This window comes from Euprymna scolopes, chromosome 20, assembly GCF_053919585.1.
Source record: "Euprymna scolopes isolate OS-2025 chromosome 20, ASM5391958v1, whole genome shotgun sequence".
Taxonomy (NCBI): domain Eukaryota; kingdom Metazoa; phylum Mollusca; class Cephalopoda; order Sepiida; family Sepiolidae; genus Euprymna; species Euprymna scolopes.
Genome location: NC_136501.1, coordinates 80,407,204 through 80,427,659, shown reverse-complemented (window position 1 = coordinate 80,427,659; position 20,456 = coordinate 80,407,204). Strand labels below are relative to the sequence as shown.

Below are 20,456 nucleotides of genomic sequence, written 5' to 3'. Positions count from 1 at the left end.
TCATTTGTTATATTTTGTTAAAGAGATTAACATGTTTTATTTTTATTTCATTTGTTATATTTTGTTAAAGAGATTAGCATGTTTTATTTTTATTTCATTTGTTATATTTTGTTAAAGAGATTAGCATGTTTTATTTTTATTTCATTTGTTATATTTTGTTAAAGAGATTAGCATGTTTTATTTTTATTTCATTTGTTATATTTTGTTAAAGAGATTAGCATGTTTTATTTTTATTTCATTTGTTATATTTTGTTAAAGAGATTAACATGTTTTATTTTTATTTCATTTGTTATATTTTGTTAAAGAGATTAGCATGTTTTATTTTTATTTCATTTGTTATATTTTGTTAAAGAGATTAGCATGTTTTATTTTTATTTCATTTGTTATATTTTGTTAAAGAGATTAACATGTTTTATTTTTATTTCATTTGTTATATTTTGTTAAAGAGATTAGCATGTTTTATTTTTATTTCATTTGTTATATTTTGTTAAAGAGATTAGCATGTTTTATTTTTATTTCATTTGTTATATTTTGTTAAAGAGATTAACATGTTTTATTTTTATTTCATTTGTTATATTTTGTTAAAGAGATTAACATGTTTTATTTTTATTTCATTTGTTATATTTTGTTAAAGAGATTAGCATGTTTTATTTTTATTTCATTTGTTATATTTTGTTAAAGAGATTAGCATGTTTTATTTTTATTTCATTTGTTATATTTTGTTAAAGAGATTAGCATGTTTTATTTTTATTTCATTTGTTATATTTTGTTAAAGAGATTAGCATGTTTTATTTTTATTTCATTTGTTATATTTTGTTAAAGAGATTAGCATGTTTTATTTTTATTTCATTTGTTATATTTTGTTAAAGAGATTAGCATGTTTTATTTTTATTTCATTTGTTATATTTTGTTAAAGAGATTAGCATGTTTTATTTTTATTTCATTTGTTATATTTTGTTAAAGAGATTAGCATGTTTTATTTTTATTTCATTTGTTATATTTTGTTAAAGAGATTAGCATGTTTTATTTTTATTTCATTTGTTATATTTTGTTAAAGAGATTAGCATGTTTTATTTTTATTTCATTTGTTATATTTTGTTAAAGAGATTAGCATGTTTTATTTTTATTTCATTTGTTATATTTTGTTAAAGAGATTAGCATGTTTTATTTTTATTTCATTTGTTATATTTTGTTAAAGAGATTAGCATGTTTTATTTTTATTTCATTTGTTATATTTTGTTAAAGAGATTAACATGTTTTATTTTTATTTCATTTGTTATATTTTGTTAAAGAGATTAACATGTTTTATTTTTATTTCATTTGTTATATTTTGTTAAAGAGATTAACATGTTTTATTTTTATTTCATTTGTTATATTTTGTTAAAGAGATTAGCATGTTTTATTTTTATTTCATTTGTTATATTTTGTTAAAGAGATTAGCATGTTTTATTTTTATTTCATTTGTTATATTTTGTTAAAGAGATTAGCATGTTTTATTTTTATTTCATTTGTTATATTTTGTTAAAGAGATTAGCATGTTTTATTTTTATTTCATTTGTTATATTTTGTTAAAGAGATTAACATGTTTTATTTTTATTTCATTTGTTATATTTTGTTAAAGAGATTAGCATGTTTTATTTTTATTTCATTTGTTATATTTTGTTAAAGAGATTAGCATGTTTTATTTTTATTTCATTTGTTATATTTTGTTAAAGAGATTAACATGTTTTATTTTTATTTCATTTGTTATATTTTGTTAAAGAGATTAGCATGTTTTATTTTTATTTCATTTGTTATATTTTGTTAAAGAGATTAGCATGTTTTATTTTTATTTCATTTGTTATATTTTGTTAAAGAGATTAGCATGTTTTATTTTTATTTCATTTGTTATATTTTGTTAAAGAGATTAACATGTTTTATTTTTATTTCATTTGTTATATTTTGTTAAAGAGATTAACATGTTTTATTTTTATTTCATTTGTTATATTTTGTTAAAGAGATTAGCATGTTTTATTTTTATTTCATTTGTTATATTTTGTTAAAGAGATTAGCATGTTTTATTTTTATTTCATTTGTTATATTTTGTTAAAGAGATTAGCATGTTTTATTTTTATTTCATTTGTTATATTTTGTTAAAGAGATTAGCATGTTTTATTTTTATTTCATTTGTTATATTTTGTTAAAGAGATTAGCATGTTTTATTTTTATTTCATTTGTTATATTTTGTTAAAGAGATTAGCATGTTTTATTTTTATTTCATTTGTTATATTTTGTTAAAGAGATTAACATGTTTTATTTTTATTTCATTTGTTATATTTTGTTAAAGAGATTAACATGTTTTATTTTTATTTCATTTGTTATATTTTGTTAAAGAGATTAACATGTTTTAGGAAATTTCATAATTTGGTTGTTTTATTATGGAATATTATTGTTTCTGTAGAACGTGATTGAGTTCTACAAGGGAAAGAAGGAGCAGTTTGGTTTTATGGCAACACTAAGTTATTCTATACGAGATATGTTTTTATTTTTTTACATTGTAGTCAAGTGGTGACTCCTATGCCAAGGCCCAGAGGCCACTCAAGAACAAGGGTTAAAGAGTGTACAGTAGTCAATGGGACAATATCATAGTAATCGTTAATAGTGTAAATTTGGTAAATTGGATTACTTAAGGGGAAAGCAGGCAAACGGAAGACAGTTCCACAAGTGTGCATTTCTAAGCTTTGTTCATGGAATCTACGCTTAGGTTTAGACACAGATAAAGAGGAAAATATGGAAAAAATTATTGATAGTGTTTTCAGCTAGACGAGTGTTTCTCCTGAAAGTTTGGCAAGGGGGCACCATAGATTGGAGCTCAGACAAACACTTGCCATGAAAATAACGATGACACAAAGGCTCGCAATGTCTTTTCTGTGAGAAAAAGGTTGCAAGGAAGAGAAAAGGGCATCCCCTACGAGGCTACGAATCTATTTTAAACCGTCAAAGCAGGATAAGGTCTTTTTAACAGCTCCTGCCATTGTTGGATGTACCTGGCTTTTATATAGGTAGAGAATTATATCAGTAGTGAGATATATACTGGATCCATAGAAGGATCCCACCATTTTTCCAGCAGTCTTGGCAATGGATTTGTTCCATTTCAGATCAGAAGTAAAGCCCAGAAGCTTGTCAAAACATGGAGCCTCTCCAGGATGAGAGCCATTCATTTCAATTGATGTCAGATGGGGATCAGAGCACTGATGATGTAAAGATAGAAGCTGGTTTTAAATGCATTAACCAGCCACTTTCTTCCTCATTGTACCACGTACTCAAGATCAGAGGAGAGAGAATCAGAGACAACTTGGTCATTTATGGCCTTTGATGTGCTGCCATAGATGGTAGTTTTGTCAGCATAAATGTCTACGAATGATGTAAGGATGTGATTTGGAAGATCACTGATGTAGATCAGGAAGAAAGTTGGGCCCAGGATGGAATCCTAAGCAACTCCAGCATAAATACTGTGAGCTTCTGATTTCTGCCCATCAACCACTACTCTTATGAGCCTATCAGAGAGAAATAACTGAGAAGACATTTCCAGCTATGCCATAGGTAGAGATTGTAAAGTAGATCTTTATGCCATACCCTATCTATGGCCTTTCATATGTCAAGAGCAATTGCCCTAGAAAGGAAGTCTCTGTTGAAAGATTTGCTAATCCTAGGAGATATAACCGTAAGCACATCTACTATAGATCTAGCAGAACGGGAACCAAACTGCATGTCACTAAGAAGGTTAGTCTTGCTGAGGTGGTTGACTACTTCTCTATTTAACAGATTCCAGTAACTTACTCATGACTAGGACTGTGACAACAGAATATTCTTTTCATTCTTTTGACTCTTGGGTATATATATCCGACACAGTTAGACACACTTAAGCAACCAAGAACCACATCCATCTATATAAAAACATATAAGATATTAACAGAGAAATACTTAAGAGTCAAAACAATTAAAAGAATATGTTGTTGCCACAGCTCTACTCATGATGCACAGGAGATTTATTGGTCTGTACTGAGAGGGAGATGACCGATCACCTGAATTCTTAAATACAGGGCATACTGATGAGATTTTCCAGGATGTTGGGAAGCAATTCTTTTTAAGACAACAATTAAACAGCTTTGTAAATATGGGAGTTAGTTCTGGTCGAAGTTTTTTCAGCACTATAATTGGAATGCTGTCAGTTTACTGGAATCAAGGTTTTTGATTAGCTTGGCAACATCACATACAAATATTTGTATGTTGCATAGCGTGTTTTCTGATATGGGGGAAATACTGGTAGTTGGCGGCCTTGGTCACATAGGGTAGAATTAGCTGCAAAGTTCTTGGAAAAGAGTTTGGCTTTGTCTGATGCTGATGAGATTACCTTAGGTCCATTGATGATAGTTGGGATAGAGCACACGCTTCTGTTCAGGATCCTGTTTGCTATTTGCTAAAACTGGTGGGAATCAAACCTCTGCTCAGCCACTTTGGACTTGACGGACTGAGCATACAACTCTCTCGCGTTCTTCATTACTCTTTGTGGTTGCTGGCAGTCCTGAAAGCGGCTTTAGTTTCAGTACATCTGTTACATAGGAAGCAATGGAAAAGTGATTTCTGAGCGCAATTGTAGCAGCACATTCTGGAGAGAACCATGGCTAGCTGTTAGGTTTTTGCTAGAATTTTGTCAAGAATGTCAAAAATGTTCTATACCTACAATTAACTATTCTGTCAGATCTGATACTATAGAGGACACATACGGCTTAAACATGGAACACAGAGATATATCTGATATAAATGTATGGAAGCTATCCCAGTCAGCCATAGAGTATTGATATACTATACGATGGCGAGGTATGTCTGAGAACTTTTTACATTTCGATTTTATCTTAACTGATACAATAGAGTGATGAGAAGATCCCAGTGGAGACAGAACGGAAGATGAACATAGCTCAGGGCAAGTTGTGAGGAAAAGGTTTAGGAGACTTGCATACTGACTGTCACACGGGTGTGTTTGCGAACAATCTGAGTCAGGTCGTACGCAATGGAGAAATCGTAACAGAACCTCCCCTCATCATCTGTCTTGCTTGAGTGAGTTAACCATTCCACATTGTGAACATTGAAGTCTCCACAGATGTGAATGTTAGCCGAAGGATGAACAGACAGGATGTGGTCAATTTTCTCAAATGTGTTCTTAAAAATAATACCTCCATTGTTGTGGGGGCAATATAGAGCAAATATAAACACAGTAGTATGAGCAAGTGCAACCCCATATAGGGTAATTTAGGGTCTTCTCTGGAGATGTCTCTACCATATGGAAAGCCATCTTTAATGTAGGCACAAATTCCATGCTCATGGTGATCAGATTTGGATGTTAAGTGAGAGTATCCTTTAATTACAAACTCATCTAGGGAAATAGTCGATCCAATGCCAGTTTCACTTAAGAATAATAGGTCTGGTTTAGTCTCCTGTAATTGGGTGTGTGGAGTATATGGTTAGAAAAAATAAAAAAATGTACCGAGCGTATCTGCATCGCTATCTGAGAAAGAAGAAGGAAAGGATGACTAGCTCATTTATATACACGAAGGGCATCTTGGGAAGACAGGGCATGATGGGAGAAGCTATTTTTTTCCTGTCTCTTCCTTTTCTTTACTACATAGGAGAATATAAAAGCTGGGAAAAATTCCCTGGACAGGGCATAAAGAAAAGAGTCGTGAACATCTTCTCTTGAAAAGTATTTCGCGTTGCTGACGTTCAGATTGTGCAGTGTGACATTGGTGGTGAGAGGTCGATTGGAAAAGAAAAGGGCAGAAACGTGCTGTTGTCAAGCGAGTGACTCACTCCTTCCCGAACCCCAGAACCGGATCCTGATTGCAATCTTAGAAACTATTTCGCCGTGTCAAGCAGGTTAATATGGCTGACTGGAGACTGGACTCTCAGATGAGTAGATGAGGGTGAATTGAGGGTGAAGAAGCTACCATTAAAGTGGGTGAGGAGGTGTGAGTGAAGCCCTCCAATGCAAAATGTACCACTCGCTGGGGGAGGGCGGGGGTCGTAATGGGAACGCAGTCGAAGAACAATGTGATGGTGAATGGCGTATTCCAGAATATCCTAGACCTGCATCATGTAACCCTGTCGGTGCGCAGTGATGGCAGTGAAGTCGAGATCCATCAAGAAGCTAACGATGCACCCCAATTCGACTTAGCCCACATTGTGGTTCTTTAGAACTGGATGAGAATGTCTGTAATGAACCTGAAAACGTCAACCCCCAAGAAGTTCTCTCCCAAAGGCCTCAACGTGAGAGGAGAGGCCTGCGTATCTGCATCACTATCTGAGAAAGAAGAAGGAAAGGATGGCTAGCTCATTTATATACACGAAGGGCATCTTGGGAAGGCAGGGCATGATGGGAGAAGCTATTTTTTTCCTGTCTCTTCCTTTTCTTTACAACATAGGAGAATATAAAAGCTGAGAAAAATTCCCTGGACGGGGCATAAAGAAAAGAGTCGTGAACATCTTCTCTTGAAAAGTATTTCGCGTTGCTGACGTTCAGATTGTGCAGTGTGACATTGGTGGCGAGAGGCCAGGTGTGGTCGATTGGAAAAGAAGAGGGCAGAAACGTGCTGTTGTCAAGCAAGTGGCTCACTCCTTTCTGAACCCCAGAACCGAATCCTGATTGTAACCTTAGAGGGTTTCAACCTCTGGAAAGTTGGAACGTAGACCCCTGATGTTGGAGACGGAGACATGGTAGCAGAGGTCTATGTTGGAAGTTGGAGATCTGGGTTTAATCATGTATTTTTTCAGGAAACTTTTCATGATGGAGATTTGGGATTTGTAGAATAGGTCGACAGACTTGCTTAGAGCAGGGAAAAGAGGGAAAGTAAGAAGGAAAAAGAAACAAAGAAATATATATTTTTTTGTAACCCATAAGGTAAAGCCATAACAATTACCCACTAATATGGTATCAAGAAGCCCCACCAGAAGCTACTGCATGGTCCAGAATTCATTCACCAAATGGCAATACTTTGCACCTGTTGATAGGACAGCCTCCTTAGTGGTTAATCCAAGGTTCGGGTCTCTGAATGTCAGGCGGATACCATCAGCCCAGATAAAACGTTTATCTCCCACACCTTTATTAGTTACATGGCTACATGGACAGATATAGAAACAGAAAATTTCCGACATCTCTGCCGATTGTTCATGCAAAATACTGCCAACCAAGAATACAGCTTTTTCTTCTCCCTTTGTCAGAAAAATCGCTCATTAAAAATGAGGACTGAGGGATAAATTAGGAGAAGGGAGAGTAATGGGAGCTGCCAATAATGCATCCACAATGCATTGTCTCCTCTTCATTTAGAAAAAAAATGATAATATTAAGTATTGTACTTATAAGTCCAATTGACATGTTGATAGAAAAGCTTGGTGATAGATTCCCCTCTCACTAACTAAAAATAAATAGAATTGTCAAATCTATGCTATACTTAAAATCAACTTGCTAGATATAATGAGTACATTCAATGACGAGAAAATCTATTAAATAAAGCAATCAAATAGAAAAATATAAATTAAAAACTGAAATAAACATGAATAATATTAACACTTAATAAAACAGAATACATATCATGATTAAACAAATTATCTGCTAAACGCTTCCTTCTTCAATGCAAACTAGTCTTAGCAAAAATAGTCTTAGCTTTAGATAAAGTTCAGTGTTCAAAAATTTCTTAAATTTAACCGTTGAAAACGCTACTTTTGTTCCATAGTTGGTCTAGTGACGTTTTAAGAAATGCAAGATACAGGGAAGCGGCGGGGGTGGGGGTAAAGAGAATAGAATTGTCAAATCTATTTATGCTACATTTAAAATCAACTTGCTAGACATATGGAGTCCATTCATGGACAAGAAAATCTATTAAATAAAGCAAACATAAAAAATATAAATTAAAAAGATCTCTAAACATGCATATAATTTGTATAATTTCGGGCATTTCAATCGTAGATTTTGTTTCTTGTTTGTGTCACGATTGGATCATTCACATGGCTTGACCTGATGTTTAGATTTGGGTGAGGGCTGTTTATACTGGGTTTTGTCTTTATGTGCAGCTTCCATACAATAAATTTGTTTTTTTTTAAAGAAATCTTTACTGTCTTGATTTCAGAGGGACTTAGGTATTTTGTGGTAGTTTTTCTACCCGAGAGCCTTGTGAGGATGATATTATTCTTGAGTATCTTTTGTTGTATTTGTAGGATTTGGAGGTGAAGATTGTTTAGATTGTTGTGTGAATGTTTGTAGTTCTTTTATGAAAGTTAAGAGTTGGTTTGGATTCATATTTGCTAGTTTATTATGAGGTTACATTTTTGGCATTCAGAATTGGAAGTGGTTTCCAATGGTTGAGTTACTCATGTCAAAGTAGGCTGGATGGGTATTCTCAACAATTTTTCAAGCTTCTGGGAAGGATATGTTGTAAGTGTACTAAATTTTCATTACTTTTTTTCTTTTATTCTTTACTCAATCACAAGTCAGAAAAAGATTCTCCTTGGCAGTTTACACATTTCAGCCATAGGCAAGTGGCTTCCTGGGGATCAAAAAGGTCCATTCCACAATTCCTTCTGATGCATTTTGTGGTGCCTGAATTTCTAAGTGAATTAGGGATATAGATATCCATTTTCATTATTATGTACCCAATCTTAATTTTTGTTGGAGATGTGTGAATGTAGATATTAGTGATGAATTCTTGACAGTTTTTTTTTTTTTTTTACATCAATTCGTTTTACATCTATTACAAGTTGTTTTTATAAGTTTAAAAAAAAAAAGAAAAAAATGTTTAAAATAAGAATCCCATAAAATTTAGTTTATATGAAACTGGCAAATAGATTTTTAATTTTACTCTCCAATTTTTTTTAATTCTATAAAAAATTACTGAATAAATTGTAAACTTGAAATAATGAAAATCAATGACAAATAAACATTATCCAGATCAGATGACAAACAGAAAGTGTCCACCAATTCTGTTCATTTTGTAAACTTTAATCATTGAAACAGTTTTTAAGAAACTTCTAATATAGAAACAGATTAGTATTTTTTAAAAAATTAAATACTGTATAAAAACTTAAATATTTATCTAGAAATTTAAGTAAAAAAGATTTATTTTTAAAATAATGAAGAAAAAAGAAATAACTTACTTCAATCGCTTTTGCTGACATGTCTTTCATGTTGACATACCATTGTGGTTTGAGCAGGGGTTCAATGATGTCTTTAGTACGACTGGAATAAAAATCTCCATGGAAATCAATAAAGAAAATATATTTTTTACAAAAAGTAAATGCTGAAAAATGGTTGGATCATTGTATCACTTTAAAAAAAATACCAAACTTCTGATATAAAACGATAGCAAATATCATTCAGAGATTTCCTAAGATGGAGTGCTGCTGCCACATTTAAAGAAGTGCTGCTTGGAGAATTTTTTTCTTTCCTTGATAGAGTTCAAAATTAATTTAATAATTTAGTGGGGGTGAAGATTTCTTCTGGTCCTACAGCCCCTTTTTCACAGAAAAGACATTGCTAGTCTTTCTTTGTTATATCCATGGAAAGTGCCTGACTGAACTCCAATATCTGATTCCTCCAGATAAGACATGAACAAGAAATTATCTCTTTAGCATAATTAAAAGGAAATTTCCCAGTGTGTTAGGCAGAATCTCCACGAACAGAAGTTTTTCCCAAGAACTTCCCTGAAAGTGACAAGATGGCCCTCTTCAAATCTATTATCAATAAACACTTGTTACAATCAAATTTTGTTCACTGCATTGATCATTTACAATCCTCTGATAATATTCTTTATCATTCATATGATAGAAAAAGGTTTGAAAGTAACTGTTACCAAGATCAAAGTGAATATCAGTGGCCGTAGTGTTGGAAAACACCCAGAAAGAGCAAATTTCTCCAGCTCAGTTTGTAAAAGAAAGTCTGGTACAATTCAATCTTTCTGGTATTTGTAAGCTTTGCACAAACAAAAAATGTAGTGAAGTTACTGGTAGATTTAAAGAGGAAAATCAGTTTGTGCAAAAAAAATTTAAAACAATGTAAGAGATGGATCAAAATTCAAATCTGGATGGCGAAGCTGTTGATTTTTTTTAATAATTGTATTCAGAATTCTTTTGTAAAAGAGTCCCATCATAAATAAAAAATGAGTTTTGCAAATCAAAAAATCAATCATGTGTTGTGCATGTATACACTTTTAACCTACTTTTGTGAGTTCTGTTTATACATGCATAGTTTATGAAGGTCAGATAAGTCTTTACACAATGTAGACTAAATGCCACTGTGAAACATATCACAGAATGGTAGACAGCTGCGTAAGTTTATGTGGAAACAAAAATATAAGGAAAACTATCTTTTATGTAAATATTCGATGACATTAATGGGATTCTGAATTTTTGAGATGACATATGAATGCTTCAGTTATCTGGATTAATCAGGCACTTGTTCTCATCTTGTTATCTGCATAAAGTTTTAGTCAATGTAACATCGTCAGGTGTTGCCATGTAAATGTTATGTGTCTAAGAATTGGCAGATGGATTAAATTACAATTTTAATCATAAGTTAGAAATAATAACCCTAGGGTTTTTGTAGCAGACAGGACTGCAAGGAACATCAGCAGGAACAAATTCTCGCAGCTCAAGATTTTAAATACACTTTCTTTCTGGCTTGTCCAATCAGAAGCCAGCTCTCAGTCACATGACCGAGATTATAAAAGTTAAACTATGGCAACACTCTCTTTCTCTATTAGACATTTGAGTTTGCCATATATCCACCTGGGATGCCCTGGTTTTCAGACCCCGGGGTTCGACTAATACGTGAATACAAATAATCCAGCATATCTTTCACTACAATCAGACTTCAATATGCTACATAAATGAACTCTTATCTTCCTACAGCGCTTTCATGATGCATGTTTCTACTACTAACTTTAAGGAGACGATACATTATGGCTACGAACCATAATTTCAACACACACACATGAACTCTTTCTCTTTCAACAAGCTAGTCTAATCTTTAATCTACATCTCCACATAGGAACACTTTCCATGACTAATCCTTTAGGTGGTATAGAGATACAACCTACTAACGAAGACAAAGCAGTTTTTATATGTTAGAATGAAATTTCTTGTCTTCATTTCTACATTTTGATGACCCAGACATGATGGTGAACATACAATGTTTGTCAACATCATTTCTACAACTGCTGACCCAAAATGCATAACCTGATGGCTTTGTCTATTGTCTGTTTTAACCTCTTTTAAAAACACAAACATTCAGTAACATCAATATTTTTACCTCACACCATGATACTTTTTTTTTTTACTTTTATCAAAAGTACAAAAACAATTAAAAAAATTTGGTTTAACCGCATGCTTGTCACAAAAAAAAAACAAAATAAAAACGTTTTAACAAACGCACATTTCTCACAGGAAAGCAAAACATTCTACTGAATATAAAAAAAAACAAAAAAAAACAGACACTTTTCACTGAAAAGCAAAAACATTTTCAAACATCACTTTCTCAGAGAAAACACTGGATATTCTTTTCACCAAACGCTTTAAACTAGCAATATCAGACACCATAAAGTTCAGCGTTGGACAAGGCGCACACTGCTACTTAATTTAATACACATTGTCTTTAAATCAGTAATAAGTACATTTCTCCTATGTCCATCAAAATAAAACTTATATAACTGGATTCACAATAAAATTTATTTTAAAATTGTAATCTACAAATTTCCTTTCATTTGATATGCTACAAGCTATATTTTGTTAATAATTTCTTTGAATCATGTTATGGTGGCATTTTGAATTTCCCGGTCGCCATCTTCAATTTTTCATGTTATCATGAGAAATGATAATGTTCACCAGAATAATACTTCCTATGATGATAAAACCTTACTTACCATTTTTCTTAGCCGTTTTTATGATGTTTCTACTTAAAGCTATTAAAATGAAACTGAAACATGCTAATTATTAGTCCGTCAGTTACCAAATGAAATGATTGTAAATAACACCAACTAAACCTTCATTGTATTATAATATGTTCAAAATTTCATCATCATATCTTAAAAAGTTCTGAAGATACAACTTTTTAAAGATGGGTTAGTCTGTAAATTGTGCAAATTTCCTGACATTTTCAGTTACAAGCTTATATGCATTTGAATAGGACTGACTCAAGGTAAAAAATATCCAGTGAACCACACATTTTTTGATACTTTGAATGGTCACAACTCCAGTTCTAATAGGCTGATTTAAAAAAAACTAAAGATATTATTTCTTTATTTTTTATGGTCTTTTCAATAATGCTTGATTTGAGTTTATTCAATCTAAAGAAAAAAATGTTGTGGTATTGCTATTTAAACTTAAAAAGCTGAAACAGACACTTGTCACACACAAAAACAAGCTAAAAACATTTTAATTGAATTTAATTTTAATTGAATTTAATTTCATAGGAAATAATGAAACATGTTTCAATAGTACATTTTGCAGAAACCAAACAAAACAAATACGCTAATTTTTATTCCACTGAATGTTGTTTTTTTTTTTTTATAAAACTAAATCTGCCTTTTTTCGATTACAATCTTCCTACATAAACGCTCACCTCAAATATTTAAACAAACAAAAAACAATGGGTCAATTTAACGCCATTAAAGGCACGTGGTGTAAACGTCTGTGACAATAAAGCAATCTTATTCAATAAACTTAACTCCAGAGAATTTTTAAAATGAATCAACTTGCATGTACATGGTGTAAATATTCTCAGCAGCAAGAAACATTTCCCTTGCAAATTAATCCAGCAAAAAAAACTTTTGACTGAAAAGCAATTTTTTTTCTTTCACCAAAAAAAAAAAAAAATAAATAAATAAAAATAAATAAATAACTCTTAATTAAGCAAATTAATTAAGGCAAATTTGTTACTGCCTACTAGGTATTCAGTGAAACCTTCACTTAAGACAACTCAAAACAATTTTTTTCACAAAAAAAATTAGATAACCCGTATCGGAGGTAATTTCTGCACTATTTGTCAAAACAATTTATCACTGATGGTAAACAATGAGCAACAGCAAGTTAACGACTTCAAATTTAAAGAAATTGTCTATGAAGCAAATTTGAACATCGGTCACAAGTACCTTGTGTTGACAAAAGCAGATTTTAGAAGCAATTGTCACAGATCCTTACTACTTCACAATTTCTAATATACAACTTATAATCACAAACAGACACATAAAAAAGAACCTTTCTTTTATTTTGATCCAAACAAGGGATTTTTGCAGCAGACAGGATTGCAAGGAACATCAGTAGGAGCAAATTCTTGCAGCTGAAGATTTTGAATATGTTTCCTTTCTGGCTCATCCAATCAGAAACCAGCTCTCAGTCATATGACAGAGTTTATAAAACTTAAATCAAGGTAACAATCTCTCTCTTTGTCTATCATGCGCTTGAGTTTGCAACATATTCATAGGGGACGACACAACCCACCCTGGTTTTCAGACCTGGGGTTCGACTAATACATGAATACATTATGTCTATGAACCATAACTTCAACACACACACAAGAACTCTTTCTTTTTCAACAGGCTGGTCTAATCTTTAATCTACGTCTCCACACAGGAACACTTTCCACAAATAACCCTTTATACAACCTACAAATCAATAAAGCGGTTTTTATATAAAAATATATATAGAATGAAACTTCTTGTCTTTCTATTCTACAGTTTCCTAATAATTTAATTATCGTTAGAATTTGTGTAAACTTACAACTAGATCTAAAAATTTGAAACCTTGGAGTCAAGAGCTAACTCCTCTTTTTTTTTCCCCCCTGACAAAACATGGCAACTTTTACACCTGACGAAGATCAAAGGTTACATCGACTGAAACATTGTGCAGATAACACTCAAAATGAGAATTGTCCGATAAACTCAAATAATGCAGACATTAATGGACTTTATCCTCTGAAGCAATAAAACGTCTTTTTATTTTAATACAACCCACATTTTGCCTGTATTTTGTTCCATTACAAAAAATCTCCAAATGAGGAGTGGCATTACCTGCACATCGGTACAACCATTGGGTTATCAATTGTATCCACATAAAGTTCTTTCTTCCTTAATGCCTCCAACACAGCTTTCCTTGCATGAAAACGTTTCATTCCCTATAAAAATTCAAACCAAAAAGTTATATATTGAAATATTCAAATTATGAAGTCATTATTAAATAAAATGAATAATTTTTGAAAATTATAAGTGATAATATTCAACATTTTTTGTAAAACAATGCCACCCACAAAATCATTAATAAAGTTCAGAATACTTTTGGTAATCCAACCATATTTGGTTCAAATAAACCTCAAGTTTCAGCCATAAATGTCCAACAGTCTTTGGTTTATCACCATTAACAATATGCAGAATCACATTCACTGGATCTTAATCCCCAAGATTTTTATCTGTTGGATTATCTCAAAGTCAATGTCTATTAAAACAATCTCCAGATTATTCCTGAACTGAAAATCAAGGCATTGCCAAGACGGGCATGTCAGAGTCCTCAACAATTTTTCATATACTATGTTCATGTGTGCTTATCATTGAACTCCAATAAAACAAAACTGTGGGCATTCATGATTGAAAGTAGATAGACAAGTCCGTCATAGACTGAAATTTATTTATACCAAATATGGTTGGATTACAGAAAGAATCATGAATTTTTTAAAACTAATCCACAGGTGACATTTAATGTCTTAAAGTAGTTGATTTTTGTAGACAATAACAGTACTAAAGAAATGCTTACTGCATGAAGTAAGTCTTATTTGTAAATCGGAAAGATTCTATTTGTATAATTCAGTTTTCAATCCAATTGGAACGCATATGTGGTAAATGTTAGCAGGGAAGACAACCAGGGCTGGGGAGTCGGGACTCTGAACATCTGACTCCTATTTTAAAAAAAAAAATAAGAATGAAATATTTTTATATGATTTTCTTATTTCATGTCACGGCATAAAAGCAGCATCAATTTGGATTGATCCTTCATTTCCTTATTCTTGAAATATGACATCATTTTCAGAGGATCACCTTTCGTTACTTCACACACATTTGAAAAATAATCTGCTCTGTAGAGCAGATTATTTTTCAAATGTTCATTATGCACATATTAGAAACATGTAAATTCCTCAAAAGTAACATCACAATTGCTTGAATCAGAATCCATATAGCCGCTACTTTTACGCCATGTTTTATGTTACCTATTAGTCAAAATAGCATTTCATCACTGCCAAGTGAATCATCAGGCTTATTAATAAAGGTAATAAATGACTTCATGGCTATAGCTGTGCCATTTAGCCTCTTTTTTTTTTTAACTTTATCAAAAGAAATATACTATTGGCAAAAAAAATACATATAGAGATAAATAAGAAAATACAATATTTATGGTTTTTATATAAAAAAAAAAATACTTAAAATCCAAAGGTTGTTTCGGATGTAAAGAAGGCGCAAAATGGCTTTGGACGAGTTGGCAGAATCTTGCCAAGAAAAAAGATCCGTGCAATTGCCCAATTGAATAATTAGGAAAAAAATAAATTGTAAATTTTGTATACTATTTTGGAAAATAAGTTGTGCATAATTCATGCATAACACTTCAAACACAGAAATAGCAGTAAAAATCTTTGTTCAGAATAAATTTCATGAATAAAATAATATGGAAAAAAATCTTTTCAAAAAAAAAATCTTAATAAGGAACTTCACAGAAAACAAAAACAAATTTAGAATACATTCAAGATTAACAAGTTTAAATGTAGAAAAAATTCTACGAATGAAATTTGTAAAACCAAAGCATATATTTTATTAATCTAAAATATATCTTTTTTTGATTTTTGATAAAAACTTTTGAAACAAATATTTTATAGGGTTTTTTTTTTCATATTTGTTTAAGGTTTTAAATTTGTTTAAGGTAAAAATAACAGTTTGTTGTCTGGTCATCAAATATTAATAATGTGATTAAAGGTTATATTGCAAGCTAGGAAAACAATATCACCCCTTTCGGTTAAGGGGTGATATTGTTTCCCTACCTTCCTTTATTTGATTTTTGCTACCTTATTTGACTTAATATGATATTTCATCGATTTTAGTTAATTTATTTTACAGCATGATTTTGTTCTAGAAATAAGTACAAGAGCTGAAGTATGAAAAATTCATTTTTCCATAAAGTTTTCAAAAATTACATCCAAAAAAGTTGTCTTTACCCAATTGATCCATTTTTTTTAAATCGTTTTTTTAGCAATAAAATGATGTGAGAACTATAAATATGTTAAATCTTTATAATTAATATAGCTATAATCTAAATGATGTTTATTTTTGAATTTGGTTAAATTCACCTTCTGCATCCACATGTTTACCATTTGCCGGAAGTGACATCAGATAAATTTTTAGCTACGGATGACCAAGACTGTATAGAATATACCTTTTTTTAAGCAAATATAAAAATAGAAGTTTTATTCAAACGGTCTTTCTTTGAACAAAATTATAATCTTTCTAATAAAAATGTTTATGAACTGTTTTTTTTTTTAAATATTTATGAACAGTTTTTTTGTTTTATTTTTTTTTAAAGCGTTTTGTTTCAAAAATATTTATGAACTTTTTTTTTTTTTTTTTTTCCCAATAGTCAAATGAAATGAGATTTTTAATAGTCATCTGCCAGCATTCCTCTACCGATATTTACCATGTTTTTTTGTTGTTTTTTCAAATATTTTGTGTTCGGAAAAAAAAATTGTGTTTACTTATTTGTCGTGCTATTTGACCAAGAAGAAATTGTTTTTTTTTTTTGTTTTTTTTTTTCAGTGAATTTTATTCAAATAGAATAATTACCAATTTTATTTTAGTAAGAAAAGATAAAACATTTTAGTAAGAAAGATAACAAAATAGTAATTTTTTCTAACTAAAATAATAACAGGGGAAATACATCTTTTCTGGTAATAATAAAAATAAAATTTGTTTCATTTTGTTTTTGAGTTTCTGATTCGATTTTTAAGTTTGATGGACGTGTATGATTTTTTTAGCTGTGATTTGGCCAGGGTATTCAGATATCGACATTTACGTAACTTTTATTGTAAAAGTTGTATTTTTATACTTTATTATTTATAAAAATTACCAACACCTGATGTTTGGAAAACAGTTCATAATATATATTTCATTACAAAAGTTCTATTTTTGTTTGATAAAAACAAACAGTTCATAAACATATTGGGGGAAAATAGTTCATAAATTAAAAAAAAAAAAAAAAAAAAAACAGTCCATAATATATTTTTATTATAAAAGTAAAAAAAAAAAATACATGAATTATAAAAAATAAACAGTTCATAAAAATATTATTGGGGAAAAACAGTTCATAAATATTAAAAAAAAAAAAAAAAAAGTCCATACTCAATATATTTTTTATTGTAAAAGTAAAACACAGTACATGAAATTTAAAAAAAAACATTATCATTATTATAAAGGTTATAATTTTCTTATAAAAGTTCAAATAAAGACTGTTTTAATAAAACTTCTATTTTTATATTTGCATTAAAAAAAAAAAAAAAGGTACATTCTATACAGTTTTGGTCATCCATAGCTAAAAATTTGTCTGACGTTACTTCCGCCAAATGGCTTTGTAAGCACGGGGATGTGGAACGTAAATTTAACCTTGAATTTAAATTGTTTCTATATATAAAAACATATAAGGCAATGTTTTTCAAATGAAATAGCACAAAACATTAAATTTTTTTACTCAAAACGTTTTCAAAAATTTTACTAATTATTCAATTGGGCGAGTTGGCGGATTTTTTTTCCCTAGGCAAGTTTCCGCCAACTCGTCCATACGAAAAAAAAAAAAACTTATAATTAAAAGGTTGTTTTGGATGTAAAGAAGATGTAAAATAGCTATTCAAAAAATAAATGTGTTTTATCATGGCTTAATAACGATATCAATGTTTTATTTCTTATTAAACCTTTTTGATTTTTCTTATATTTACCTATACTTATAATTAAAGGTTTTCATGAACATAAAAAAGGTGTGTAAAAAACAAGTGTGGACCACCAAACTCTGTAAAATTATTATTAGCATGTAATAAAATGTCTTGTGTATGAAATCTTTTTTGAAGTTTACAACTTTTTAATGGGTAATTTTTTTTTCATAATTGGCAGTCATCAAAGTTGAATAAAGCCAAAATGACACCTACAGAAGCTAAATTTTTCTTTTAATATCTTAATAAACAAGTATTTTTCTGGTGTTAAATATTTAAACATGGGCGCTCAGTTTTCAACGAGTAGCTTTTTAATACAACACATAAAACAAAGATAGTACTTGAATTGCAAACAACTAAAACGACAACTGCTTAAACAAAAAAGAACAATCCTTGAAATGAAACATGAAACTGATTGTAAGTCCTTAGATATCACATGGCTTCTTTAATGTCTTTCATTTATGCTCTAAGATCACTCTTTATCAGCTTCAGAACTGAGAAGAGTCTCTCCAACCTGTGTCAGAGGGATTGCTGTGATGATGAGAGCTACTTCCCTTATTACTTCTAGCTAGCCTTTGATTATTTCATCCAAAGATAATTGGCATTTTCTGTTGTATTCAAGATTTTCTATTTCTGCCAACGCTCTGTTGAAATCTGTAATTTTAGTTATTTTCACTTCCACAGGTTGAGCTTCAGTGGCAGCACTGTCCAGTTTTCTTAGCTTTCTGTAGTGCTAATTTCTTTACAAAATTTTTAGCATCACTGAAGACTTCATTTCAATATTTACACAGTGTAAACTAGAATATTCTGAAGATTTGTTCAGAAGACCTTTCATTTGTATTTCAAGTTTGCAAAGACATTCTTTTGCTCTTTTGCACTGCTCTTCCACTAGCAATATTCGTTTTTTGGATCTACAAATATCGAAGTCAATAGTAAGCTGTGGCTCTCTTTTGTCCATGGAGTCGAGTATCCCATTAGCTATAAGATCTCTGTTTTTAGTCAGATTGAAAATTAATTTTTCCCATTCGAATAAAAACTCTTCTGCTGTCAAATCTTCAGCTTGTAACTTTTTTGTTACGGTCTATGGTAGGAAAAGAAGCTCCTCCAATTCTGTTGCCGAGTGCCATTGGCTTTCGGTTAGACTATGATGGGTTGTCTATGTCTTCCAAAATTGATCTTAGTTCAAGCAGTCTTTGCACAATCAAATATGTGCTTCCCCAACGTGTAGCCTGGTCAAGTACAGTTCCTTTACCAGCTCTTCTTTTTACAACCGCATCTATTTTTAGAGTTCTTGTGGCTAATGCAACATGTCTTAACTTTACTTTTTTTTTTTTTTTTAACGGCATATCAACCCTTTGTGGGTTATTTAATGCCGAATCCAGTTATTTTATATGAGATTTTTATTCTTCAAGTCCTTGTATTTTCAATTGTTAGTTCGTAGCTTTTGATTTGGTTGTTTTATAGTGGATTGTCATTTTTCTTCTCTGCCTTGCAGAATATGATTGGGTTTTGCAATGGGAGGGGGAAAAGGGTTACAGTATTATTAATAATACTATAACCCTTTTTCCCCCTGTATTATGAATGTAGTTATATTGTTGATAGTGTTTTATATTTAATTGTTCTCATTCTTAAGGAAGGTTTCTTGGAGATAAATAACCAAAGGATTAAATTTGGTTTGCAACAATAAAATTTCACTGTAATTTGCCTTCAATCCACGGCAATTCCATTGGATTTTCTTGTAATTCATGATGACTTTTTTTTTGGTTTGAGGAGTAACTTCAGTCTCCATGTCTTCTAATTCCATAAATCTATTTGTTGTAGTAGTATTACTACTACTAGTAGTAGTAGTGGCTTCTGTTTGTGGTAATTTCTTTATATTATTTTGTTTTTTGGTAGATGTATTTTTTGTTTGTTTTTCAAGTGTGTTTTTTTCACCACGGGGAAGACATATTGGTAACCTGTGTGGTCTTTCTTATAACCGATTTTGTTTTTCCTTAGTTTTGTCTTTTCCAGCATCTGCACGGTGTCGTGGCTACCATAATATGATGGCCTAGCGACGACTATAATTTAGTCTTGGTGACATCATGAACATTTGTCTGTTGAAATTTGGTTATGTGTCTCATGACTAAACCGGAAGTTGGTTTAAAGTTTTGGAGGGTTAAATAAATTTAAACATGCCATTGTAACTACGACGATGTAACTATGAAAATGGACCAAAAGTTACCGTGTTTTCATTCCCCCCCCCCAAAAAAAAAGAAATAATTTACCAGTGGATTAATGCAATAAAAAGAAAGGATTTTACTCCATCTAAATATAGCAGAGTAAGTGTTAAAATGTTTGAGATATTTAAAAAAAAAAAAAAAAAAGAAATAATTTACCAGTGGATTAATGCAATAAAAAGAAAGGATTTTACTCCATCTAAATA

The 20,456-nt window shown here is 30.9% G+C and overlaps 1 protein-coding gene across 2 annotated transcripts in view; it reads right to left on the bottom strand.

Moving 5' to 3' along the window:
* Window positions 1-20,456, bottom strand: part of LOC145241486 (valine--tRNA ligase-like) — a 387,131-nt gene that overhangs the window by 160,723 nt on the left and 205,952 nt on the right. For both annotated transcript variants that reach the window (XM_080104482.1, XM_080104484.1), the window contains exons 11-12: window positions 14,091-14,194; window positions 9,184-9,265 (exon numbers count right to left, since the gene is read on the bottom strand). In XM_080104482.1, coding sequence (XP_079960608.1) covers window positions 9,184-9,265; window positions 14,091-14,194 — 186 coding nt within the window. The remainder of the gene's footprint in view (window positions 1-9,183; window positions 9,266-14,090; window positions 14,195-20,456) is intronic.